This window comes from Saimiri boliviensis, chromosome 8, assembly GCF_048565385.1.
Source record: "Saimiri boliviensis isolate mSaiBol1 chromosome 8, mSaiBol1.pri, whole genome shotgun sequence".
NCBI lineage: Eukaryota > Metazoa > Chordata > Mammalia > Primates > Cebidae > Saimiri > Saimiri boliviensis.
Genome location: NC_133456.1, coordinates 86,293,783 through 86,320,588, shown reverse-complemented (window position 1 = coordinate 86,320,588; position 26,806 = coordinate 86,293,783). Strand labels below are relative to the sequence as shown.

Here is a 26,806-nt window from a genome sequence, read left to right as displayed (position 1 = left end):
GAGCCACTGCACCTGGCCAAGTTTTAAAATCTTTCAGTAACAGACTAAATAAAACAGTCACCTACATGTTCAGCTTTTAATTTTTTTTGAAATGGAGTCTTGCCCTGTCACCCAGGCTGGAGTACAGTGGCACAATATCGGCTCACCACAACCTCCGCCTCCTGGGTTCAAGCGATTCTCCTACCTCAGCTTCCCAAGTAGCTGGGATTACAGGTACCTGCCACCATGCCCAGCTAATTTTTTTGTGTTTTTAGTAGAAACTGGGTTTCACCACATTGATCAGGCTAGTCTCAAACTCCCGACCTCAGCTAATCCACCCACCTCAACCTCCCAAAGTGCTGGGATTACAGGCATGAGCCACCACGCCCAGCCTAAGTTCGGCCTTTCATGTTCGTCTTGAGTTGTTCTATATTCGAAAATTCCAGCTCACACTGATGAAAAACTCATACTCTTTGGGGATACCTATGAGCCCACTTCGAAATCCTGAGGTTGAAAGTCCTGAACATGAAAAATAAGCTGTCTGGCAAGTTAGGTTGGGCATTGACGGAGCAATGCCTTACAGCTCGAGTAGTACTTTTTCACCTAACCACTTAAACGGTTATTACAAAATGGGACACTGAGAAATTAGAAGAGTGATTAATCCCACCTGCTCAATTGAAGCTTTTCTGATAGGTGAATTTAATTAGGAAATTGTTACTTATGGTATTGATTACATGGTCAACTCAAGTCTCAAATTCAGCAGACTTTAGTTTCAAAATCAACTGCAATTTTGCTTTTTAGAGAGACTGGGGTCTCGCTATTATGTCCCAGGCCTGGCTTGATCTCCTAGGCTCAAGGGATGCCTCCCACCTCAGCCTGCTGAGTAGCTGGGGCTGCAGGCACATGTCACTGTGCCCAGCTCTTTTTTTTCCCTCTGATAGAAAAGGTGCTGTTATCTGTAATCCTACCTTATAGAGAATAGTTTGACAATAGATTCTTCTCTTCCCTTAGCCCTCTCCAACCTTCCAGATGGAACCCCACCCCCAAATAACACAGGCAAAGAAGATATATCAGCATCAATAATTTATTGCAAACTCCCTAATATCACATCCTGGTGTGCTTGAGAATTCACTCAGGAATGTTCTGGGATTGGGGGCCAGGAGGTCGAGAGCACCATGAAAGTGCAGCCTACAAGGCCGGATTGCTGAGGGGCAGACGTCATGCCACAGCTGCAGGGGCCAGTCTGGGTTGGCTAAGCTGCCTTGGGCAGGAAGGAGCTGGGCCAGGCTAGGAGCCTGAGATTCTCCTTTGGCCAACCCACACAGGTTCCCAGACTCTCCTCCTCACTCAGGGCCCTGCACGGTGAGGGAGGTGTAGGGAGGTTAGCGGCTCTACAGCTGCCAGGCTTGTGGGCACTACCAGTTGAGCATGGGGCCCCCAGTCTAGTCCTTCGCTGGGGAAAGCTTCCAAGGGCTTGGGCTTTCACTGCAGTATCTTCAGACAGGGCGGGATGAGGGATGAAGCTTTGTCCTTGGGGGGCTGTCCTTCTTCCGTAGCATTGAGGAGCTGCTGTAGGTAACAGGAGGTGCCAAGCAGCACGTGACCCGTGGTCTGCATGCTGAAGAGGGCCCAGCGGAGAGCTTCCCTGGGTGGAATGAGAGGGCACACAAGTCAAGACCACAAAGTAGGCCAGGCATGGTGGCTCACGCCTGTAATCCTTGCACTTTGGGAGGCCATGGCAGGCGGGTTACCTGGGGTCAGGAGTTTCAGACCAGCATGGCCAACATGGTAAAACCCCGTCTTTACTAAAAATACAAATACCAGCCAGGCATGGTGGTGGGTGCCTGTAATCCCAGCTACTTGAAAACCTGAAGCAGGAGAATTGCTTGAACCCAGGAGGTGGAGGTTGCAGTAAGCCGAGATGGTGCCACTGAATTCCAGCTTGGGTGACAGTGCAAGACCATCTTAAAAAAAAAAAAAAAAAAAACGAAACATGAGGCTTGGTGGCTCATGCCTGTAATCCCAGCACTTTGGGAGGTCAAAGCAGGCAGATCATTTGAGGTGAGAAGTTTCAGACCAGCCTGGCCAACATGGTGAAATCCCATCTCTACTAAAAAATAAAAAAATTAGCCGGGCATGGTGGTGCATACCTGTAATCTCAGCTACTCAAGGTCGAGAGGCTGAGGCACAAGAATTGCTTGAACCCGGGAGACAGAGGTTGTAGTGAGCCCAGATTGCACCACTGCACTCCAGCCTGGGTGACAGAGCAAGACTCCATCTCAAAAATAAATAAATAAATAAAAATAAAACATGAGTATACCCCTCCCTGCACCCCCATATTCCAATGCTGGCCTGGAAGGGATTGGTTTCCTTATGCCTGTTTTCTTCAGTAATAACACTGGAATACCACTGAGGTAGTGGCACTAAAAGCACTTCATCAATTCTAGAGCAATTCGCAAATAGGAACAGATGATGCCAACATGATCAGAACTAGGGCAAGGACCTGCAATTCTATCTCAGATGCCCGGAATCTCCCTACTTTCTCATGCGAAACCCCAGCTTATTTCATAAGGCCTTCTATTTTTCTACTGCTACTTTGGACCAACCAGATTAATCTCCACCACGTGGCTCTGCCCCTTGAGACTGCTGTTCTAGACTCTGAGGCCTTTCCAAGTCACCTTCAGTCTAGCTCATGTTCAGAGTGCTGGACATGAAGACACCCATGCCTGGTGTGATCATGATCTGAGAACAGAACCTGAATAAGGCAGGGCTAAATCCTAATCCAGTCATTAACTGGGTGAACTTTAGCAAACTGTTCCAGTTCTGAGCTTCAGCTCCCTCATGGGTAAAATGGGACCACACCTGCCATCCAGGGTCATGAGGCTGAAATAGCATAAAGCAATTAACACAGGGTCGGATATTTAGAAAGTAGGGGAAAAGGAGAAGCAGGGGTGGGTTCCAGAGCAGCTGAATGCTAGATAACTTTGGCCAGTTGTTCTGGATCACGCCAATAATTCCAGCACTTTGGGAGGCCGAGGAGGATGGCTTGAGGCCAGGAATTCGAGACCAGCCTGGTCAACATGGTGAACCCTTGTCTCTACAAAGACATTAAAGAACTAGCCCAGCATGGTAGCACATACTTGTGCTACTCAGGAGGATCACTTGAGCTAGGAGGTTGAGCCTGCAATGAGCCATGATTGCACGGCTGTACTGTAGCCTGGATGACAGAGTGAGACCCTGTCTCTAAAAAAAAATAAAAATAATGCTAAACAATTTTAATCAAATTCTTACCAAATCCGTTTGAAAGAGATAGGTGAGGGTCACTCAAGGTGTCTAGTCATAGGTGGGATTAGGGAAGGGAAAAAAAAAAAGGCAAAGAAGTGCTCCCTGGCTATTGTTCAAACTTTAGTCTTTTATTAATGTTCATTCAATAAGTGAACTTGGCCGGGTGCGGTGGCTCAAGCCTGTAATCTCAGCACTTTGGGAGGCCGAGGCAGGCGGATCACAAGGTCAAGAGATCGAGACCATCCTGGACAATACGGTGAAACTCCGTCTCTACTAATAATATAAAAATTAGCTGGGTGTGATGGCGTGCGCCTGTAGTCCCAGCTACTCGGGAGGCTGAGGCAGGAGAATTGCTTGAACCTGGGAGGCGGAGGTTGCAGTGAACCAAGATTGTGCCACACTGTACTCTAGGCTGGCATCTGGCCACAGAGTGAGACTCTGTCTCAAAATAATAATAATAATAATAAATAAGTAAACTTATGGCCTGACCACGGTGTGGGGGGCAGAAAGACACTTAGAACTATTCACATCTGCACAGGAGAATGTTTTACATTTTCAAGGCTATACCTTAGAAGTATACCTATTTCTCCAATTAGGGAACTGAGGCTTTCAACCTAGCTGACCAGCCTTAAAAGAAATGACATTCTGATCCATGCTGCAATATGAATGACCCTTGAAAACATTATTTGAAGTGAAGGAAGCCAGACCCAAAGGACGAGTATTGTCTGATTCCAGTTCCATGCGGGTACTAGAATTGGCAAACTCATAGCAGAAAGTGGGATGGAGGCGACCAGGGTCTTCAGGGAGGAGGAATGGAGACTTCATGCTTCAGGGATAGAGTTTCTGGTTGGGATGATGCAAGAGGTCTGGAAATGGATGGCAGGGATGGATGCACCACATTGTGAATGCACTTAATGCCACTGAATTGTACACTTTTAAAATGGTTCAAATGACAGACTTTACGCTATATATATTTATCACAATTTTTAAAAGCCCAGTGATAACACTGAGTCACTAAGTTGATTCCAGCTTGCCATTATTTTTTTGATACCAACATATCTACTGTGTTTAGGTCTAAGAATACCACCTCCCCTAACTGGACTGAGTTTAAGGTCTGAAACTTCTTGTTCTCAATTTTGAAATATGCAGACTCTTGGTGGCAGTCCAAGATCAAGAGGGAACATGAGATGGTAGTATCCTGGAAGAGGTAGCCATGGAGAAAATGGAACTCTCAGCCACAGAACCAGGCTCAAGCCTGCCACCGACTGTTGTCTCTGGCAAGCAGATACCCACACAGCCTCAGCGTCCTCATCCGCAGATTGGGTCTGCAGGAGATCAACGAAGAAAGCAAGAAGGTCTGATATGTTCTAGCTACACGTGATCTTGTAGAACTCTTGGGACCCTGAACAGGATTTCTCAGGAGGCCCATGTGAATAGAGATCACCTGTGTCTTCATTTATTCCACCGTCATTTAAACAACTACTGCATGTCAGCATTTATCAAGGTACTGGAGGCCACAGAAAGTCCTGCCCTCATGGAACTTGTTCTGGTATTTTGTTCATCTCTGAATCTGTAGTTACAGCATAGGGCCAGGCACACAGTGGGCACTCAGGAAATACTGAATGAAGGAATTGGGGAAGAATAGACTCTAATTGGAAAGATGGACCAGCGGTCATGCTCTGCTGCTCGCAAGCTTTGCAGCTTTGGACTGATTCCATCACTTCAGCTTTGGTGGCTACATCCACCCAACAGGTAAGGATGCCCTAGCGTGCCACCGGAGCAGCCGAATTTGGGAAACATCACCATGACGGCACTTGGCTCATGACCTCACATATTCTCATGCCGCCTGCAACACTTGGTTAGACTGTCAAAATAAGTTTTAAGAAAAGTTTATTATATAATACAAATGACTCTGGTCCATAAGACTTGCAAATTAATTCCGTCTTATGGAGGAAAGATTATTTCATCCCTCCCATCCCCATGGGGGAAATAACTCAATTTTGTATATATACATTCATCTCTTTTTTTCTTCTTTTTAGAGACAAAGTCTCACTCTGTTGCCCAGGCTGGAGTACACAGCCCACTGCAGCCTCAAACTCCTGGGCTCAAGCAATCCTACCACCTAGCTGGGATTATAGGCACAGACTACCACTCCTAACATTTTGTGTGAGTGTGCACATGTGTGTGCAAGTGTGGTAGAGACAGGGTCTCACTATGTTTCCCAGGCTCTCAAACTCCTGGGCTCAAGAGATCCTCCTTCCTTGACCTCCCAAAGTACTGGGATTCCAGGTAAGATCCACTCCACCCAGCCTATCTCATCATTCTTGCTGGACCTATATATGTATGAAATTTTGAATTCTCCTTTGAACCGATTGTAACTTCTTGCTAGTTCTCTCATTAATTAATGAATCCCATTAAATCTTTGACACGTATGCCGGGCGCGGTGGCTCAAGCCTGTAATCCCAGCACTTTGGGAGGCCAAGGCAGGTGGATCACAAGGTCAAGAGATCGAGACCATCCTGGTCAACATGGTGAAACCCTGTCTCTACTAAAAATACAAAAAATTAGCTGGGCATGGTGGCACATGCCTGTAATCCCAGCTACTGAGGAGGCTGAGGCAGGAGAATTGCCTGAACCCAGGAGGCGGAGGTTGCGGTGAGCCGAGACCGCGCCATTGCACTCCAGCCTGGGTAACAAGAGCGAAACTCCATCTCAAAAAAAAAAAAAAAAAAAAAAAAAAAAAATCTTTCACACGTACTACTTTTTTTTTCTTATTTTGAGACAGAGTCATGCTCTGTTGTCCTGGCTGGAGTTCAGTGGCACAATCTCAGCTCACTGCAAACTCCGCCTCCCAGGTTCAAGCAATTCTCCTGCCTCAGCCTCTTGAGTAGTTGAGGTTACAGGCATGCACCACCATGCCTGGCTAATTTTTGTATTTTTGTAGAGATCGGGTTTTGCCATGTTGACCAGGCTGGTCTCAGACTCCAGATCTCAAGTGATCCACCTGCCTTGGCCTCCCAAAGTGCTGGGATCACAGGTGTGAGTCACCATGCTTGGCCAACGCATGTTCATTTTTTAAAAATTGACTAGAATACTACTTAGGAAAACTTCCTATTTTCAATTTAAAAATGTAGTTGCTAAGGTAGTCATAAAAACAAAATGCATCCAGGTTCTACCAGGAGGAACATGTGTGGCCCTTGGTCACACGCCAGTGTCATCCACAGCACTTCAAGAACCCATCAGGCTCCGTGTTGTCTGTTACAGGCTATGCTTTGTCAGCACCAATGTCAGACCCAGGCTGAGTCCACGTGAACAGACAGGGGCTCTCCCATTGCCTGTACCTGCCCTGTCCCCACCAAATCCCAATTCACTCACTTCACGATGCGTCTGGCCCCATAGCAGTGCAGATCGTAGGAAAGGGAGTACGTATCATAAAATGTCGCCTTCACGTTCAGGCAGCCAATGAAGTCCTGTGGGTTCAGCTTGTACAAGTCAAAGGTAACACGGGCCACATCAATCTTCTTGGCAGGCTTATGGGAGAGGGACAGTTGGTACCTAGTCCCCTGTGTGGAGACAAGCAGATGGTTAGCACCCCTTGAAGATTTCTCCCAGGGTCCTGATTTTCTCCCCTGACAAGTGGGACCTCACCTGTTCTGATGGGGGCTGCCATTTCTGCCCCTTCTGGAGGACCATGAACACTGTATCCCCTGCCAGGGCTTGGAAGTACTCTTCTGTCTCTACAATTGTGCCATCTTCCTCCAGCACCAGCAAGAAGGGCTTGTCTGCCAGCATCAGAGTGTCCTGAACCTGGGGAATAAGGTCAGTGATGCTTCTGCCATCCCTATGGAGCCACAGAGCCAGTGTGATGAAACCCCACATCATAGCTCCTTGGCTACCAGGGAAAGAACAAGTGGGCTGGGATCTGCGAGGTGGAACAGGAGACCAGGCCCTCTGCTGTGGAATCACTACCCAGAGACTTTATCATGATACCTCTTGGCTCCTGGCTTCAGGGTTCATAGTCTGGAATAATATTGTTCCATAAAATATAATGTAAGTCATATATATATATATATATATATATATATATATATATATATTTTTTTTTTTTTTTTTTTTTTTTTTTTTTTTTTTGAGACGGAGTTTCGCTCTTGTTACCCAGGCTGGAGTGCATTGGTGGGATCTCGGCTCACCACAACCTCCGCCTCCTGGATTCAGGCAATTCTACTGCCTCAGCCTCCTGAGTAGCTGGGATTACAGGCACGTGCCACCGTGCCCAGCTAATTTTTTTTTTTTTGTACTTTTAATAGAGACGGGGTTTCACCATGTTGACCAGGATGGTCTCGATCTCTTGACCTTGTGATCCACCCGCCTTGGCCTCCCAAAGTGCTGGGATTACAGGCATGAGCCACCGTACCCGGCCATATATAATTTTTAATTGTGGTATAGTTTACATCCTCTAAAAGCTACCCTCTAAAAGTATACAATTCACGGTTTTTTAGTATATTCAAAAAGTTGTACAACCATCACCACTATCTAATAGTGCAGTGACTAATAGGCTGGAATGCAGTATCATATCATATCATAAACATATCATAAACATAAATGGAGAGCATATGACATAATCATAGCTCACTGCAGCCTCAAACTCTTGGGCACAAGCAATCCTCCTGGGACTACAGGTGCATGCTATTACATCTGCCTAATTTTTATGTTTTTTGTAAAGATGGTGTCTGGCTATGTTGCTTAGGCTGATCTCAAACACCTGGCCTCAAGGGATCCTCCTACCTTAGCCTCCCAAAGTGCTGGGATTACAGACATGTGCTATCATGCCTGGAAGTGATTCATGTGTTTTTTTGTTGTTGCTGAGGGTGGTGGGGGGCTAAATAATATTCTACTATATAGATATATCCCACATTTTAAAATCTATTTATAATGGATGAACACTTGGAGTGATTCTTTTTGACTATTATGAGTAATGCTGCTATGAGTGAGGTTTTGTGTACAAGTTTTTATTTTTTAATTTTTAATTTTTGTTAATTTTTGAGATGGAGTCTCGCTCTGTTGCCCAAGCTGGAGTTAAATGGTGTGATCTTGGCTCACTCCAACCTCTGCCTCCCGGGTTCAAGCAATTCTCCTGCTTCAGCCTCCTGAGTAGCTGGGACTACAGATGTACACCAACACACCCAGCTAATTTTTGTAATTTTAGTAGAGATAGGGTTTTACCATATTGGTTAGGCTGGTCTCGAACTCCTGACCTCACACGATCCACCCACCTCTATCTCCCAAAGTGCCAACATTATAGGCATGAACCACCACGCCTGGTCCCTGTATACAAGTTTTTATATGAACATATGTTTTCCATTCTCCTGGGTATATACCTAAAAGTAGAATTGCTGAGTCATACATTAACTCTATGTTAAAAAAAATTTTTTTTTTCCTTTTTTGGAGACAAGGTCTTGCTCTTTCACCCAGGTTGGAATGCAGTGGTAGGATCACAGCTCACTGCAGCCTCAACCTCCTGGGTTCAAGTGATTCTCACGCTGTAGCCTCCCAAGGAGCTGAGATTACAGGCTTGTGCCACGTGGTCTGGCTAATTTTTTTTTTTTTTTTTTTTTTTGGTCGAGACAGCATCCTGCCTTGTTGCCCAGGCTGGTCTCAAAATCTTGGGCTCAAGCAGTCCTCCTTCATTAGCCACCCAAAATTCTGGGATTAGAAGTGTGAGCCACCACAGTGGGCCTATATTTAACTCTGAGGAGCTACCAAACTGTTTTACAAAGTGGTTGTATCATTTTACCTCCCCACTAGCAATGTATGAGAATTCCAGTTTCCTTACATCCTCACTGATGCTTTTATTGTCTGTATTTTAGCCAAAAATCCTTTTTATATCTACTTTCAAATCAATTTTTTTCTTTTTTTCTTTCTTTTTTTTTTAAGTAGAGACAGTATTTCACCATGTTGCCAAGGCTGTTCTCAAACTCCTGGTTGCTCAGTCAACCCTCCCACCTCAGACTCCTAAAGTGCTTGGATTTTACAGGCATAAGCCATGACATCCGGCCTTAGAGCCACTTTTTAGTGGATGAAGTGATTTTCATTTGCACTCCCCTAATGATTAATGATGCTAAGCCTTTTTTTTTTTTTTTTTTTTAAAGCAGGGTCTTGCCCTCTCACCCAGGCTGGAGTGCAGTGGTGCCATCACGGCTCACTACAGCATCAGCCTCCTAGGCGCAAGTGATCCTCCCACCTCAGTCTCCCTAGTAGCTGGGACTACAGGCATGCACCACCATTCCCAGCTAATTTTTGTATTTTTTTTTGTAGAAATGGGGTTTTGCCATGTCACCCAGGCTGGTCTTGAACTCCTGGGCTCAAGCAATCTGCCCGCCTCCAACTTCCAAAAGTGCTAGATTACAGGCATGAGCCAATGCGTCCAGCCAAGCATCTCTTCATGTGTTTGTTGGCCACTGTGTATCTTCTTCAGAGAAATATCTCTACTCAAATCCTTTGCCCATTTTTAATTGGGTTGTCTTTGTATTGTTCAGTTGTAAGCGCTCTCTATATATTCTTAACATTAGACCCTTATCAGCTATATGATTTGCAAGTATTTTCTCCCATTTTGTGGTTGTGTTTTTTACTTTCTTGATAGCATCTCTTGATGTATAAAAGTTTTAGGCTCAAGCCTGTAATCCCAGAACTTTGGGAAGCACAGTCAGGTGGATCTTCTGAGGTCAAGAGTTCGAGACCAGCCTGGCCAACATGGTAAAACCCTGTCTCTACTAAAAATACAAAAAATCAGCTGGATGTGGTGGCAGGCACCTGTAATCCCAGCTACTCAGGAGGCTAAGGCACAAGAATCACTTGAACCCATGAGGCAGAGGTTGCAGTGACCCTAGATTGCACCACTGCATTCCAGCCTGGGAGACAAAGCAAGACTCCGTCTCAAAAAAAAAAAAAAAAAAAAAAAAGGTTTTATTGCTGATGAAGTCTAGTTGTTTTCCTTTGGTTGCCTTGCTTTGGTGCTGTATCTAGGAAATCAAGGTAATGAAGACTTACATATTATGTTTATGTTTTCTTCTGAGGGTTTTATAGTTTTAGCTCTTACATTTAGGTCTATTGTCCATTTTTACTTATCTCACTTCTCTGAACTAGTTTCATAATCAAAAAAAAAGTTGAGACAAGTATTGTTTTGTTTTGTTTTAGATGGAGTTTCACTCTTTTTCCTCAGGCTGGAGTGCAATGGTGTGATCTCGGCTCACTGCAACCTCCACCTCCCAGGTTCAAGTGATTCTCCTGCCTCAGCCACCAGAGCAGCTGGGATTACAGGTATGCACCACCACACCCAGTAATTTTTTTTTTTTTTTTTTTTTTTTTTGGAGAGATGGAGTTTCTCCATGTTGGTCAGGCTGGTCTCAAACTCCTGACCTCAGGTGATCTGCCCGCCTCAGCCTCCCAAAGTGCTGGGATTACAGGTGTGAGACACCACGCCCAGCTGCAAGTACAGTTTTTAAATTGTTACAGTGATTAAATGCAAAAGTGTCACAACCTGGGTTAACTGCCTGGGTTTCAATCCCACTGAATGTACTTGGCCTCTGCCTCTGGAGAATGAAAATAGTGGTAACTACCTTAAGGCTCTCATGAGAAGAAATGCTGCAAGTCACCTGCCAAAATGCATGGTCCATAATAAGAATAGACTCCTTAGGACATTTACAATCACATCATTAGTTATCTTGGAACAATGGAATTCTCACTTCACTTTTCTTGCTTGGATTCACTAAGGAATATATTTTGCTACTTAAAAATCTTTCAGTAATGGCCTGGGATCAGCAACACACCAATAGCAATGAGCATACCTAGCTTCCTGGTCTTGGTTTCTGAACACCATTCTCCGCTAAAATGAAGCAGACCTCCTTAGAAAAAATGACCAATTCAAGAACTGGGGCAGGGAAAATACAAGATGAGCCTGTAATACTTTGCTGCACCAGAAAGTAAGAAAGCATGCAAAGAATGATGGGGACATGATAAAAAGACACGGAAGTGGAGGTTGAAAGATATTCAACCAGACAAGTATGGGACCACTTGAGCATCAATAAATAATCTGTTACCATTCATATATTCTACTAAAATAGGAATATGTTTATCCCTTTTGATATAAATGAATAAATAAACAGGCCAGGTGTGGTGGCTCATGCCTCTAATCCCAGCACTTTGGGAGGCCAAGATGGGAGGATCACTTGAGACCAGGAGTTTGAGACCAGCCTGGGAAACATAGCTAGACCCCATCTCTATTAAAAAGAATAAAATAAAATAAAAAATTAGGTGTGAGATCATGTACCTATAATCCTAGCGAGTCGGGAGGCTGAGGTGACAAGATCACTTACACCTAGGAGTTTCAGGCTGCAGTGAGCCATCATCACACCACTGCACTCCAGCCTGGGCAATGGAGCAAGACCCTTTCTCTAAAAAACAGCAAGTGAATACACTGACAAACGCAGAATTCAGTGTTTACTTAGTACAAAATATTGACCTAGAAAATAAATAACAGAGGGAAAAATGTTACACAAAGAAGCTTAACTATACCTACCACCTTATTTGAATAATCAAAACAAAATAGTAAGGTGACAAATCAAAATTGCACATAATTTTGCAATGACAATCTTTTCTTAAAATTTTTTGAGACAGGGTCTCACTCTATCACACAAAAGAATGCAGTGGTGCAATCACAGTTTACTGTAGCCTCAAATTCCTAGGCTCAGGCGATCATCCTGCCTCAGCCTCGTGAGTAACTGGGACTACAGGTGCACACCACCATGTCCAGCTAATTTTTGTACTATTTTTGTAGAAATGCAGTCTCATTATGTTGCCCCAGCTGGTCTTGAACTCCTGGGCTCAAGCAATCCTCCTGCCTCGGCCTCCCAAAATGTTAGGTTTACAGGCGTGAGCCACCACACCTGGCCTGCAACTTATTTTTATCATATTCCCGCCAAAGATATACAACCTGAATTAAAGAAATGGATAGTTCTAAACCAAGGGACAGTAAACAAAAATAGCTGGCACATAATCTTCAAAATAGTCAAGGCTGTAAAAGTCAAGGAAAGACTGAGAAATTGTTCCAGACTGAAGGAAACTAAAGAGACACACAATTAAATAAACACTTGATCCTGACCTGGGTCCTTTTGCTACAAAGGGTATTATTGGGACAACTGGCAATGCTTGAGTCTCAGGATTCAATTACAGTAATGTAATGTAATACCGTTTCCTGATTTTAATAGTTACATGAGGGCTACACAGGAGAATATCCTCCTTTGTAGAAAATGCACATTGAAGTATCTAAGAGTAACAAGCAGCAAGTTGGCAACTTACTCTCAAATGATTCAGGAAAAGTTTTATATTGTATTTGTACTATGTACAATGTAAGGTACTGTTAGTTCGCAGTTCCTTCCTCCAGGGGAAGCCATATACAAGGACATTTTGATGCCAGGAATGGCAAGACTTCAGGGCAAAAAAAAACAGCACCAAGTCCAGACTAGAGTATGAATTAATCCTTTTGATTGAAAGCACAAGAAATGTAGTGTGCACAGCCAGAAGCCTTACAAAGGAGGGGAAACTGGCTCCCTAGAAGAACAGAACTAATACACAGAAATAGGGGAGGAAACTTAAAGAGCTTAGCTATGATTTCTACACGAAATTGTAATTTATGTTACAATTGGTCTAATAATTAGAAGCTTAATGCAAACATTTGACCTGTACCAGGCACCTGGGATTGCAGGTAAGAGGGTTCCACCCCCATCAAGATAATCATCGAGGATGGGTGCGATGGCTCATGCCTGTAATCCCAGCACTTTGGAAGGCACAGTTGGGATCCCCTAAGGTCAGGAGTTTGAGACCAGCCTAGCCAACATGACAAAACCCCATCTGTACTAAAAATACAAAAATTAACTGGGCATGGTGGTGTGTGCCTGTAGTCCCAGCTTCTCAGGAGGCTGGGGCACAAAAATCGCTTGAACCTGGGAGGAGGAGGCTGCAGTGAGCCAAGATCACGCCACTGCACTAGAGCTTGGGTGACAGAGCAAGACTTCATCTTGAGCTGTGCACAGTGGCTTGTGCCTGTAATCCCAGCATTTTAGGAAACTGAAGTGGGCAGATTGCCTGAGCTCAGGAGTCCGAGACCAGCCTGGGCAACATGGTGAAAACCCAACTCTACTAAAATACAAAGAAATTAGCCGAGCGTGGTGTCATGTGTCTGTAGTCCCAGCTACTCAGGAGGCTGAGGCAGGAGAATTGCTTGAACCTGGGAGGTGGAGGTTGCAGTGAGTCGAGATCACGCCACTGTACTCCAGCCTGTGTGATAGAACGAGACTCCGTCTCAAAAAAAAAAAAAAAAGAAGAGATGAGATGATCAGCGAATGGGCCATTTAAGCTGGTGCCCGTGTGACTGTGTGACTAATACAGAGCAAGATGAGAAGAGGCTGTGAGAGGGGAAGGGGGAAAGTTACGCCCAACAAAGTGGAAACAGATAATAGGAATGGGGGAGCCTGTCTTTCTTGCCTGCTGTTAGTACTGTCCACAATAGCTGTGTGCCCCTGGTTTCCTTCTCTGGAAGCTGGCCCAATCAATACTTTGAGGAAAGTCTTCCACAGTTATTAACAAAGCCTTCCATGAAGTTCCTCTTTGGAAGGCACATTTAAGGAGAACTTGCCCTGGCTGAAGGTAGGAGATGGGAAGGAAATCTCTAAACTCATGCTCATTTCCCTAATTTTCAGGCATTTCTACAAGTTTAAGAACTGATGGAAGAGGGAAGCCAGGTATTTTCCAGCAAGAAAAATGTGCCCTGAAAATAACACTGACCTACTGATAGCATACGATGGTAATGTACATACTGCCCTCCTCCTGTTACCAAACAGACATCAGCCATTGCTACTCAGTTGGACAACTCTCCAGGCTGGCATTACCATCAGTAGGCACTGGTATCAGAAAGGAAACCGTGTCACTTTCTAAGCCCTGACCTCCATCTCTGCTGAATCCCAGCTCACAGCTGGGCTGTGCAACACTCAGGGCACTCTCACCTTAAGAATGAGGTCCTCAAGACTGTAAGCCATGATGCCCTTCCTCACGCTTCGATCCGCAGTGCTTACACGGCAGGGCCGGGGCCTGGGGGCCTCGGGGCTGGGCTCCGACAGCAGCTGCTGGGTCACCACAGAGGTACACACTGCCACACGCCTGGGGCAGTTGGAGCATCGGGGTGAGCTGACCACTTAGCCCAGCCCTCACCCACCACACAGGGGAGCCACCTCCCCACCCGTCCACACGGGGTTCATGATCAGCCAACCCCCCATCACCTGCCAGTCCTACTCTAGTCTTACTCAAAAGCCTGCTAGGAGCCAGGCACGGTGGCTAATGCCTGTAATCCCAGGACTTTGGGAGGCTGAGGTGGGCGTATCACTTGAAGTCAGGAGTTCAAGACCAGCCTGGCTAACACGGTAAAACCCCATCTCTATTAAAAATACAAAGATTAGCCAGCGTGGTGGCCCATGCCTGTAATCCCAGCTACTCCATAGGCTGGGACACGAGAATCACTTGAACCCAGGAAGTGGCAGAGGTTGCAGTGAGCTGCGATGGCGCCACTATACTCCAGCCTGGGCAACAGAGCGAGACCTTGTCTCAAAAAAAAAAAAAAAAGAAAGAAAAAAAAAAAGGCTGCTCTAGCAGTGCGTCTCAAACTTTGAAGGCCATGTAAGTCACCAGGAGATCTGTTCAAACAGAGATTTTAATTGAGTAGACCTGAGTGAGGCCTGAAATTGCAAATGTTTCACGAGTTCCCAAGTGATGTTGATATGCTGGTTCTCAGACCACGAGAAGTAAGCAACAACATGATAAAAGACCCACCCTGCATTCTCCCAATTACCACCTCTCTTGGCTTCATTCTCCTCACCTGTAAAGTTGGGTGAAGTGGGGGAAGCCTGAAGTCAATGTAAGGTATTTTTTTAACTGAAGCACTCAATTTAGCACCAAAGGAATGAAGAGGACCTGGATTTTATAGACAGGCAGTCTCATTTTAGAATCTGGGCTCCCTCATGGATTTGCTGGGATTGAGAGTACCCACTGTGTGCCTCAGTTCTATCACCTATTAATTTGATATAACAACCCCCACTTCCCAAAATTGTTGTGAGGCTTACATGAGATCAGGAGTGAAAGCACCAAGCATAGTGTCTACTCCTTTCTATGCACGGTGCGGTGGTGGCGCCCATTAATATCACCCAGGGGCTTGTCGGCAGTGCAAAATCTCAGGTCCCACTTCTGATTCCTGAATCAGAATCTGCACTTAAACAAGATCTCATGTGATCCACATACATGTTAAAGTTTGAGAAGCTCTGGCTTACAGCTCATAGGTGGATCCCTTTCCCTTCTGCCCCTGGCTTTCCTCACCTGGAGAGGGACTTGGGGTAGAGAAGGCTAAGGGACTTCATGGCATATTCCATCCTCGTCAGCTGGACTGTGCTGGACCTGGAAAGGAAGCAGAAACAACTCATCAGAGTGAATAAGAGGGTTCCCATCTCTCTAATTGTTAGACATGGTAAAACCCAACCCCTGTTCAGCAAACCTCTGCCCTGGTCTCCTATCCCAACTCACACACACCTCCCCCAGCCCCTCTCCTGTCCGACCCCATGTATGCCAACCAAGACCAAGCTGGAGACCCCTCCCCTCTCCTGACTCAGTGCTCAGGCTCAGCCTCACTCAGCAGCTGCTGCTCCTGCCTCAGTCCCACTCACTCCATGTTTCTCAGCCCCTGGCTCTGGTCAAACTGAGCAGAGATCCCAAGTTAGGGCTGAAAAAGCCTTGCCTGATTTGTTCCTGTCCCTGGGGACAGAGTCCACTTTATGCTGGCAGGAGGTGAGTCACTCCACCTCACACTTCTAGGGACTGTTCCCTCACCTCTAGTCCAGAGACCTCACAGGCAGGCAGCCAGCCCAATCTAACCCTGCTCTCTCCTATGGGTCCTTGAGCAATCCTAACCCCTTCCTGAGGCTTCCCACTGGCCAAAAGAGCATTCTGTGATAATAGAGGCATGCTGTGCACATATTCTCCAATACCATCGCTACTATCCCCATGTAGCTATTGAGTACTTGAAATATAACTAGTAGTGTGATTCAGGAGCTGCTTTTTTTTTTTTTTTTTTTCCCTAAGATGGGGTTTTGCCGTGTTACCCAGGCTGGTCTCAAACTCCTGAGCTCAGGCAATCCACCCACCTCAGCCTCCCAAAGTGCTAGGATTACAGGTGTGAGCCACTGTGCCAGGCCTTTTTTTTTTTTTATTTAAAGACAGAGTTTAGTTCTTGTTGCCCAGGCTGGAGTACAAGGGCGCGATCTTGCTCACTGCAACCTTCACCTCCTGGGTTCAAGCAATTCTCCTGCCTCAGCCTCCCAAGTAGCTGGGATTAGAGGCACCTGCCACCACAACCAGATAATTTTTTGTGTTTTTTTTTTTTTTTTTTTTTTTTTTTTAATCTTTAGTAGAGATCAGTTTTCACCATGTTGGCCAGGCTGGTCTTGAATTCCTTACCTCAGGTGATCTGCCTGCCTTGGCCTCCCAAAGTGCTGAGATTACAGGTGTGAGCCACTGCACCCAGCCCAGGAGCAGTATTTTTTACTTTATTTAATTTTCACTAATTTAAATTTAAATAGCCACCTTTCCATGTGGCTTTTGGCACCCATATTAGACCACAGGTCTAAGCAGATAGCCCTAGGCTCATCTCTCACCACTTTCTCTCCTAAACCTCTGTGCTCCAGCTCTTGAAGGCCCCAAGTCTTTGCACAGATAGTTCCCTCCACCTTCAGTGCCTTTCTCTGATCCAGGGCAAAACGTGTGCAGCCTTGAAGCCTCAGTTTCACTGCTTTCTGCTCTTTAAAAGGAAAGCCTTCTTAAACGGCTCACAGAATTATTACCCCTTCATCCTGCCCTTCCTAGCCAAGGATGCCTCTGTGTCTGTTTCTGCTGTAGCCCCCCAGTCCCTGGGTGCCTGGCGCTGAGGTCCTCTTCCTATTCCCAACCCCCAACACAGGTAGAGCTTCGCACAGAGCAAGGGGCACAAGGAGTGGACATGGAACAAAAGCCCCCTTTTGCCAGTTGGAGACACTCATTCTCTCCTTTTAACAATTTGGGAGACTTTCCAGACCAGGTCCCACAGAGGCAGAAAGCCCTCTTCCCCACCTAGCACTACAGTAGCTCAGGTTCTAGCTACGTGGGAGTCTGAGGCAGGAGAATTCTGCTTGCCTCAGCCTCACCCACTTCCTATCCCCAGCAAAACTCTACCAAGCACTACCTCACCTGCTCCCCAGGAGCAAAGAAAAAAAAAAAAAACCCCAAACCCAAAACAATAACAAACTCCTTACCTCCCCCTCACAGTCTCCTGGAAATACTGCCCTGTCCTGCCCAGCCCTCCCTTCATTTATTTCCAGCCCCCAGGAAGCCCCTCCCTAGCCTTCAGCCCCAGCTGGGGAAAAGAGCTTGGGGTGAGAGCTTCCAGCCAGCCTGACTTTCCAGAAAAGGCCTGAAATGAGGGGAGAAGGCACATTTCGAAAGCTTTGGCAAAGGGGATGGCCCATGACAGGAGATCAAGAACAGAAGGCACAGAGAGCAGGCAGATGTGGGTCCCAACTCCCACCCAACTGAGAGTTGTGGTCCCAACTCCACCCCACATAAGCTTGCTTGAACTTAGACAGGTCACCTGACAGATCACCTGAAAAGAAACTCCAGCAGTTTCTCTTCTCTGTATATCGAGGATATTGATTCCTGTTGTATAGGGTAGTGGTGAAGATTAGTCACAATAAAAGTAAAGGGGTGGCCGGGCTTTAGGTGGCTCACACCTGTAATTCCAACAGTTTGGGAGGCCGAGGCAGGCAGATCACCTGAGGTCAGGAGTTTGAAACCAGCCTGACCAACATGGTAAAATCTGATCTCTACTAAAAATACAAAAAAAAAAAAAAAAAAAAAAAAAAAAATTAGCTGGGCATGGTGGCAGATGCCTATAATCCCAGCTACTTAAGAGGCTGAGACAGGAGAATTGCTTGAATCCAGGAGGTAGAGGTTGCAGTGAGCAAGATCACACCATTGCACTCCAGCCTGGACAACAAGAGTGAAACTCTGTCTCAAAAAAAAGCATGTCTCTACTAAAAATACAGAATTAGCTGAGTGTGGTGGCACATGCCTGTAATCCCTACTACTCGGGAGGCTGAGGCAAGAGAATAGCTTGAACCCAAGAGGTGGAGGTTGTGGTGAGCTGAGATCACACCATTGCACTCCAGCCTGGGCAACAAGAGCAAAACTCTGTCTAAAGAAAAAGAAAGTAAAGGGGCACAGTGGCTCATGCCTGTAATCCCAGTGTTTTGGGAGGCTGAGGTAGGAGGATTGCTTGAGGACAGGTGGAGGCCAGCCTGGGCCATAGAGTAAGACACTGTCTCTGAAAAAGAAAAAAAAAAAAAAGTATGTAGGTTGGGCACAGTGGCTCACACCTATAATACCAGCACTTTGGAAGGCCAAGGCAGGTGGATCGTTGGAGGTCAGGAGTTCAAGGCCAGCCTGGCCAACATGGTCAAACCTGTCTCTTCTAAAAATACAAAAATTTGCCAGGTGTGGTGGCATACACCTGTAATCCCAGCTACTCAGGAGGCTGAGGCAGGAGAATCTCTTGAGCCTAGAAGGCAGAGGTTGTGGTGATCAGAGATCTCCCCAGAGCACTCCAGTCTGGGCAACAGAGTGAGACCATGTCTCCAAAAAAAAAAAGAAAAAAAAAAAAAAAGTAAAGGCTTTGCAAACATAAACACTCAATAGATCAAAGTGATTATCAGTATTACTGATAATTTTTTATTTTTTTCTCAATTTGATAATGTATGTATTAAGTCATAGCAGAGTAAGACAAGCTGAAATGTGGGAGTGGTTAACAGTAATCTATGACCCAGCAGTCATACTTGTGTGTGTGTGTGTGTGTCATATAGAGCACACCAGTTGTCCCAGCTACTTGTGTGTGTGTGTGTGTGTGTGTGTGTGTGTCATATAGAGCACATCAGTTGTCCCAGCTACTCAGAAGGAGGCTGAAGCAGGAGGATCACTTGAGCCCAGGATTCAAATTTAGTGTGCGTAACAAAGGGAGACCCTGTCTTTACAAAAGAAAAAAAAAGAAATGAAACCAAAACCAAACAAAATTACATATATATACATATACACACATACATATATACACATATATATATTCAAAAGAAATGAAAATATACGTCTACACAAAAAACTTGTATGTGAATATTCATAGGATTATTCATAATAGCCAAAAGGTAGAAACACATGAATGTTCAATTGATAAACGGATTTTTTAAATGTGTCATATTATTCCATGGGATATTATTTGTAAATAAAAGGGATATGTGCTACCACATGGAGGAACTTTACAAATAGTTCACAAAGTAGACAAAGACAGTCACAGGAATCGTATACATATTGTGTGATTCCATTCATGTGAAATGTCTAGAATAGGCAAATCTATTAAGGCAAAATAGCTTAGTGGTTGCTTAAGGCTGGGAGTAGGGGATGGGAGGGAAATGGGGAGTGGCTGCTAATTAGTACAGGGTTTCTTTTAGGGTGTTTGTTTGTTCATTTGTTTTGAGACAAAGTCTTGCTCAGTCACCCAGGTTGGAGTGCAATGACACGATCTCAGCTCACAGCAACCTCGGCCTCCCACAGGCACCTGCTATCACACCCAGCTAACTTTTGTATTTTTAGCAGAGACAGGGGTTTCACCATGTTGGCCAGGCTAGTCTTAAACTCCTAACATCAAGTGCTCTGTCTGCCTCTGCCTCCCAAAGTGCTGGGATTACTGGCAGGAATTACCATGACCGGCGAGTGTTTTTTTTTTTTTGTTGTTGTTGTTTGTTTGTTTGTTTTAAACCTATTAATTACAAACTATTTCAGTAGTGATGGTTGCACAACCCTGTAAATATACTAAAAATCATTGACTTGTACACTTGAGTGAGTGGTGTGAATTATATCTCAATAAAGCTGTTTTATAAAAAACGTTTAACCTCATCTTTCTTTTAGCACAGGGTTTTTCACATTTTGGTGCATCAGAATAACTTGGCAGGTTTGTTAAAATTCAGATTGCAGCTGGACATGGTGGCTCACGCCTGTAATCCCAGCACTTTGGGAGCCTGAGGTGGGCGGATCACGAGGTCAGGAGATTGAGACCATCCTGGCTAACACGGTAAAACTCCATCTCTACTAAAAATACAGAAAACCAACTGGGCCTGGTGGCACTCGCCTATAATCCCAGCTACTCAGGAGGCTGAGGCAGGAGAATCACTTGAAACCTGGGAGGCGGAGGTTGCAGTAAACTGAGATCGCATAACTGTTACTCTAACCTGGGCAACAGAGCGAGACTCTGCCTAAAAAATAAAAAATTTTAAAAAAAAATTCAGATTGCTAGTCTCCACCCCAGAATTTCTCACATAGTAAGTCTGGGGTGGTGCCAAGGAATTTGCATTACAAGAGGTTCCCAGTGATTCAAAAGCCATGGCTGCTTCTGCTAGGTTTTGAGGTTTTTTTGATCTGGCTCCTCTAGTTCTTTCAATTTTGATGATAGGGTGTCGGTTTTAGAGCTTTCCTTGCTTCTCATGTGGGCATTTATTGCTACATATTTTCCTCTAGACACTGCTTTAAATGTTCTGGTACGTTGTGTCTTCATTCTCGTTGGTTTTGAAGAACATCTTTATCTCTGCCTTCATTTCATTGTTTATCCAGTCAACATTCAAGAGCAAGTTGTTCAGTTTCCATGAGGCTGTGCGGTTCTGAGTTAGTTGCTGAATTCTGAGTTCTAACTTGATTGCACTGTGGTCTGAGAGACTGTTTGTTATGATTTCCGTTCTTTTGCATCTGCTGAGGAGTGATTCACTTCCAATTATATGGTTAATTTTAGAGTAGGTGTGATGTGGTGCTGAGAAGAATGTATATTCTGTGGATTTGGGGTGGAGGGTTCTGTAAATGTCTATTAGGTTTGCTTGGTCCAGGTTTGAGTTCAAGTCCTGGATATCCTTGTTAATTTTCTGTCTCATTGATCTGTCTAATATTGACAATGGGGTGTTAAATTCTCCCACTATCATTGTGTGGGAGTCTAAGTCTCTTTGTGTCATTGAAAACTTGCTTTATGTATCTGAGTGCTCCTGTATTGGGTGCATATATATTTAGGATCGTTAGCTCTTCTTGTTGCATTGATCCTTTTACCATTATGTAATGTCCTTCTTTATCTCTTTTGATCTTTGTTGCTTTAAGGTCTATTTTATCAGAGACGAGAATTGCAACTCCTGCTTTTTTTTGCTCTCCATTTGCTTGGTAAATCTTCCTCCATCCCTTTATTTTGAGCCTATGTGTATCCTGTCATGTGAGATGGGTTTCCTGGATACAGTACACAGATGGGTTTTGGCTTTTTATCCAATTTACCAGTCTGTGTCTTTTGATTGGGGCATTTAGCCCATTTATATTTAGGGTTAATATTGTTATGTGTGAATTTGATCCTGTCATTTTGATGCTAGCTGGCTGTTTTGCCCATTAGTTGATGCAGATTCTTCATTGTGTCAATGCTTTTTACCATTTGGTATGTTTTTGGAGTCGCTGGAACTGGTTGTTCCTTTCTATGTTTAGTGCTTCTTTCAAGAGCTCTTGTAAAGCAGGCCTTGTGGTGATGAAATCTCTGAGTACTTGCTTGTTCGTAATTATATTTCTCCTTCACTTATGAAGCTTACTGCTTAGGGAGCCCACTTTGAGAACCAGTGGGCTATCGCTACTTGTGTGAGCTAATGTCTCTAAGCTTCAGTTTGATCCAACAACTGGGGTAAAAATAGCTCTACTGCATCTGGTTTCCATGAATGTTAAATGAGATAACCATGAAATGTACTTGCTAGAGTCTAGTGCATCCTCAGAGCTCAATAAATGAAAATTATTATTTAAATCTAAATCCTTCCTTGGAGGGGTTCTCAGGCAACCATCATTCATTCATTCAGAAAATTTTTATTAAGCACTTACTATATGCCAGTCCTTCTGGGGCTAAAAATACAACAGGAAACAAGACAGCCCTGTCCCACACTTCAAGGAACTGACACTCCTGAGGAAGGTGGGAACTCACACCATGAATAAATATGCAAATAAACAAAATAATTTCAGATAATGATGTTCTGGGAAGAAAACAAAACAAGGTGATATAATAACAACCGCTGGAGAGTTAGGTTGGCCTGTGAGTATGAGAAATGCCTCCAAGGAGGTGAGCTTTGAGCTAAATCCTGACTAAATCCTGGAGGATGATCAAGACAAAGGAAACACCAATGCAAAGGATTTGAGAGGGGAACGTGCAGAGTGAGGAGACAGGAACAAAAATAACTTAAACGTAAGGGCAGACCAAGAGCTAGGAGAAAGGTACAAGCAAAACCCTTTAAGGAAGTGGTTCTGGAGAAAGAGTCAGGGCCCCTCCCTTCGACAGCCATGCCTCAAATATTTATTACTTCACTGTGTACTTGGTGTCCTGAGACAGATAGGCCAATGGATGACTCAGGAGAGATCTGGCCTGACAGAAAAGCAGACACAGAAAGACAAAGATAACTGCGAGCTAAAGCCAGATAGCACTGGCCAGGGGTAAAGGATGAACCCAAGGGTTCTTCACAGTGATTAGGAGAGGGGATAATTTTGGCTCTGTTGGAATTTATCTATTCAACCAGCATTTCTTTCTTTTTTAATTTTTTTTCTTTTTTCTTTTCTTTTTTTTTAGTAGAGATGGGATTTTGCCATGTTTCCCAGCTGGTCTCAAACTCCAGCTCAAGCAATCCTCCTGCCTCAGGCTCCCAAAGTGCTGGGATTACAGACGTTGAAATTTTACACTATGCCAGGCACTATGAGTGGCTGGGGACATGGATGACTTAGTTCTTATCTCTGCCTTTGGGAATTCTCATTCTAGTGAGAAAGGCAGTGTCTGAGCATGGTTCTCAAACTCTGTAGTGCATGAAAATTCATCTGGGACCCCTTGGATTGGAGCAGGACTGTAGCTACAACTCAAAATTGAGAAGCCATTAAGTTTAAAATATATTCTGCATGTTACATTTATAACACCATGAAAAAAGTCAAAAGGCATAAAATAAACAAAGAAAATACTGTATATTGAAGCTAACATCACAGACAAGAAGGTGATCTCTCTTTGTCTCTCATTCTGTCGTCCCACCTGTATCTACATATAAATTAGGAAGACTGAGCCGGCACAGGGGCCCATGCCTGTGATCCTAGCACTTTGGGAGGTCGAGAAGGGAGGATCATTTGAGGCTAGGAGCTGGAGACCAACCTGGCCAACATAGCAAGACACCCCATCTCTTTAAAAAAAAAAAAAAAAGAGGCGGGGAGCGGTGGCTCAAGCCTGTAATCCCAGCACTTTGGGAGGCCGAGGCAGGTGGATCACAAGGTCAAGAGATCGAGACCATCCTGGTCAACATGGTGAAACCCCGTCTCTACTAAAAATACAAAAATTAGCTGGGCATGGTGGCGCGTGCCTGTAATCCCAGCTACTCAGGAGGCTGAGGCAGGAGAATTGCCTGAACCCAGGAGGCGGAGGTTGCGGTGAGCCGAGATCGCGCCATTGCACTCCAGCCTGGGTAACAAGAGTGAAACTCCGTCTCAAATAAAAAAAAAAAGAAAAGAAAAAGAAAGAAAAGAAAAGAAAAAGAAAGAAAAAAGCGGGGCATGGTGGCTCACGACTGAAATCCCAGCACTTTGGGAGGCTAAGGCAGGTGGATCATGAGGTCAGGAGTTCGAGACCAGCCTGAGCAACGTGGTGAAACTTCGTCTCTACCAAAAATACAAAAATTTGTCAGGCATGGAGGTGCACGCCTGTAATCCCAGCTACTCAGGAGGCTGAGGCAAGAGAATCGCTTGAACCTGGGAGGTGGAGGTTGCAGTGAGCTGAGATCATGCCACTGCACTCCAGCCTGGGCGACAGAGCAAGACTCCATCTAAAAAAAAATAAGTAAATAAAAAAGAAAAAGAAAAAAAGATTTATAACATAATAGAAAAATGAAAACAGTTCAGGGAAATGAAATAGAAATGACCTTTAAACACATAGAAAGATGTTTAATCACGCTTACAGTAACATAAATGCATTTTAAACTACCCCTACACTGAGATGCCATTCTCTACCCATCAGACTACCAAGTTGATGCTAGGGCTGTGGGCAAACAGGGACTCAGACACACTCATACATTGCTGGTGAGAATATAATTGGTATAACCACTATGGAAGGCATTCTGGCAAGATCTATCAAAATTTCAAGCACAATGTATTCTTTGATCCAGCAATACCACCTCTGGGATTCCAAACTACAGATCTACTTGACCATGAGTGAAATTATGTATGTACAAGGTTACTCTCTGAAGCTATATTTGTAAGAGCAAAATATTAGAAACAACACAAATGTCCAACAAGAGGGGGCAGGTCAAGTAAATTATGTTCTAATCATATGAGAGAATGGCACTAAGAAAAAAGAGTAAGTACTCTGTACTGATCTGGAGAAGACATCCAAGAGCTATTGTTCAGTCAAAACAAGGCAGGGGTAGGGGCAGGGCACAGTAGCTCACACCTGTAATCCCAGTAGTCTGTGAGGCCAAGGCAGGAGGATTGCTTGAGACCAGGAGTTCAAGACCAGCCTGGGCAACACAGTGAGACACTGTCTCTATAAAAAAAAAAACCCAACAAAAATTAGCTGGGTGTGGCAGCACACGTCCCAGTTACTCAGGAGGCTGAGGTGGGAGGGTCCCTTGAGCCCAGGAGTTCGAGGTTGTAGTGAGCCATGATTGCACCACTGCACTTCAGTCTGAGTGACAGAGCAAGACCCTGTCTCTAAAAATATAAATAAAATAAGGCCGGGTGTGGTAGCTCATGCCTGTATCCTAGCACTTTGGGAGGCTAAGGCAGGAGGTTTGCCTGAGGCCAAGAATTTAAGACCAGTCTGGGCAACATGGCAAGACCCCCATCTCTATAAAAAATGTAAATTAAGCCAGGCATAGTGGTGCGTGCCTGTAGTCCAAGCTACTCGCAAGGCTGATGTTCACTTGAGCCCAGGAGGTCAAGGCTCAGTGAGCCATGACAGTAACGCTGCACTCCAGCCTGGGCAACAGAGCAAGACCCTGTCTCAAAAAATAATTCAATTAAATAAAAAATAAAAATATTCTGAGAGTCCATAGCTTCCTTAGGCTGCCAAGGAAATTCATGGCACAAAAACAGCTACAAACCTCTGCTCTAAACAGTTGCTTTTGCATTAGTGTCCTTTCTGTATGATCATTTGTATTTGCTTTTTGAGACAGGATCTTGCACTGTTGCCCAGGCTGGAATGCAATGGTGCGATCATGGCTCACTGCAGCCTCAACCTGCTGGGCTAAAGTGATCCTCCCATCTCAGCCTCCTGAATAGCTGAGACTACAGACACATGCCGTCTGGCCTGGCTAATTTTTTTTTTTTAGAGATAGGATCTTGCTATGTCACCCAGGCTGATCTCTAATTCCTGGGCTCAAGCAATCCTCCTGCCTCAGCCTCTTTAGCTAATTCCCACTTAGACTTCAGACCTCAGCTCAGTTGCTTAAACTCCAGAGAGACTTTCCTAACCCTCCAGGTCTGGGAGAGAGGGCTTGTCTTTCCTCCCTCAGCCCACTGTGCTTTCTTCTATTTCTTAGCTTCATGGACTGTGATCCCTCAGGGGAAATGGACCATGTTGATTTCTGTGTCCCCAGGTCATAGCAGAGTATGGATGCTCAGAGTACATGCTTTTTTCTTTCTTTATTCAGATAACACAACTTCTTTCTTTAAATTTTTGCTTAGCATTTTGTTATTGTGGTAAAATGTACATAACATAAAACTTACTATGTGAGTACTTTTTTTTTTTTTTTTTTTTTGAGAAGGAGTTTCACTGTGGTTACCCAGGCTGGAGTGCAATGGCGCGATCTCGGCTCACCGCAACCTCCGCCTCCTGGGTTCAGGCAATTCTCCTGCCTCAGCCTCCTGAGTAGCTGGGATTACAGGCACGCGCCACCATGCCCAGCTAATTTTTTGTATTTTTAGTAGAGACGGGGTTTCACCATATTGACCAGGATGGTCTCGATCTCTTGACCTCCTGATTCACCCGCCTCAGCCTCCCAAAGTGCTGGGATTACAGGCGTGAGCCACCTCGCCCCATCCTATGTGAGTAATTTTTAAGTGTACGGTTCAGTGGCATTAAGCTCATACATACAGTTGTACAAATCAGCACCACCATCCATCTCCAGAACTTTTACCACCTTCCCAAACTGAAACTCTGTACACATTAAACACTAACTCCCCATTCCCTGCTCACCCCTCAAGCCTCTGGCAACCGTCATTCTACTTTGTCTTTACGGATAACGTTTATTTGGAAATAATTTTTCTTTCATGGCCTTGATGTTTTTGAGTACAGTCCAGCTCTTTTCTACACTGTCTCTCCGTCTGGATTTATGTCATTTCTTCAGATGAG

The 26,806-nt window shown here is 44.8% G+C and overlaps 1 protein-coding gene and 1 long non-coding RNA gene across 6 annotated transcripts; one reads left to right on the top strand and one right to left on the bottom strand.

Moving 5' to 3' along the window:
* Positions 1-1,047: 1,047 nt before the first annotated feature.
* On the bottom strand, positions 1,048-17,681 carry CIDEC (cell death inducing DFFA like effector c). Of its 5 annotated transcripts, none has more exons than XM_003927083.4 (6): positions 17,646-17,681; positions 15,682-15,759; positions 14,322-14,475; positions 6,913-7,071; positions 6,640-6,827; positions 1,048-1,624 (listed from the first exon to the last, which is right to left on the bottom strand). In XM_003927083.4, exons 2-6 carry the CDS (start codon positions 15,732-15,734, stop codon positions 1,462-1,464), a joined length of 717 nt encoding a protein of 238 aa, XP_003927132.3. In that variant the 5' UTR covers positions 15,735-15,759; positions 17,646-17,681; the 3' UTR covers positions 1,048-1,461. The 5 variants fall into 5 exon arrangements, with proteins under 5 accessions (XP_003927132.3, XP_003927131.1, XP_074260908.1 ...); XM_003927082.4 differs by lacking the exon at positions 17,646-17,681 and adding an exon at positions 16,026-16,096; XM_074404807.1 differs by lacking the exon at positions 17,646-17,681 and adding an exon at positions 15,991-16,075.
* Positions 1,227-20,398, top strand: LOC141585426 (uncharacterized). The gene is made up of 3 exons (XR_012518885.1): positions 1,227-5,016; positions 10,459-10,581; positions 14,019-20,398. It is a non-coding gene; the product is annotated as an uncharacterized LOC141585426 (long non-coding RNA).
* Positions 20,399-26,806: the final 6,408 nt, after the last annotated feature.

Coding starts and splice junctions, on each gene's coding strand:
- CIDEC (XM_003927082.4), bottom strand. Junction 14,476..15,681: donor TACCCCAAGTCCCTCTCCAG/GTGAGGAAAGCC, acceptor CAACTGCCCCAG/GCGTGTGGCAGTGTGTACCT. Junction 6,828..6,912: donor GGCAGCCCCCATCAGAACAG/GTGAGGTCCCAC, acceptor GTCTCCACACAG/GGGACTAGGTACCAACTGTC.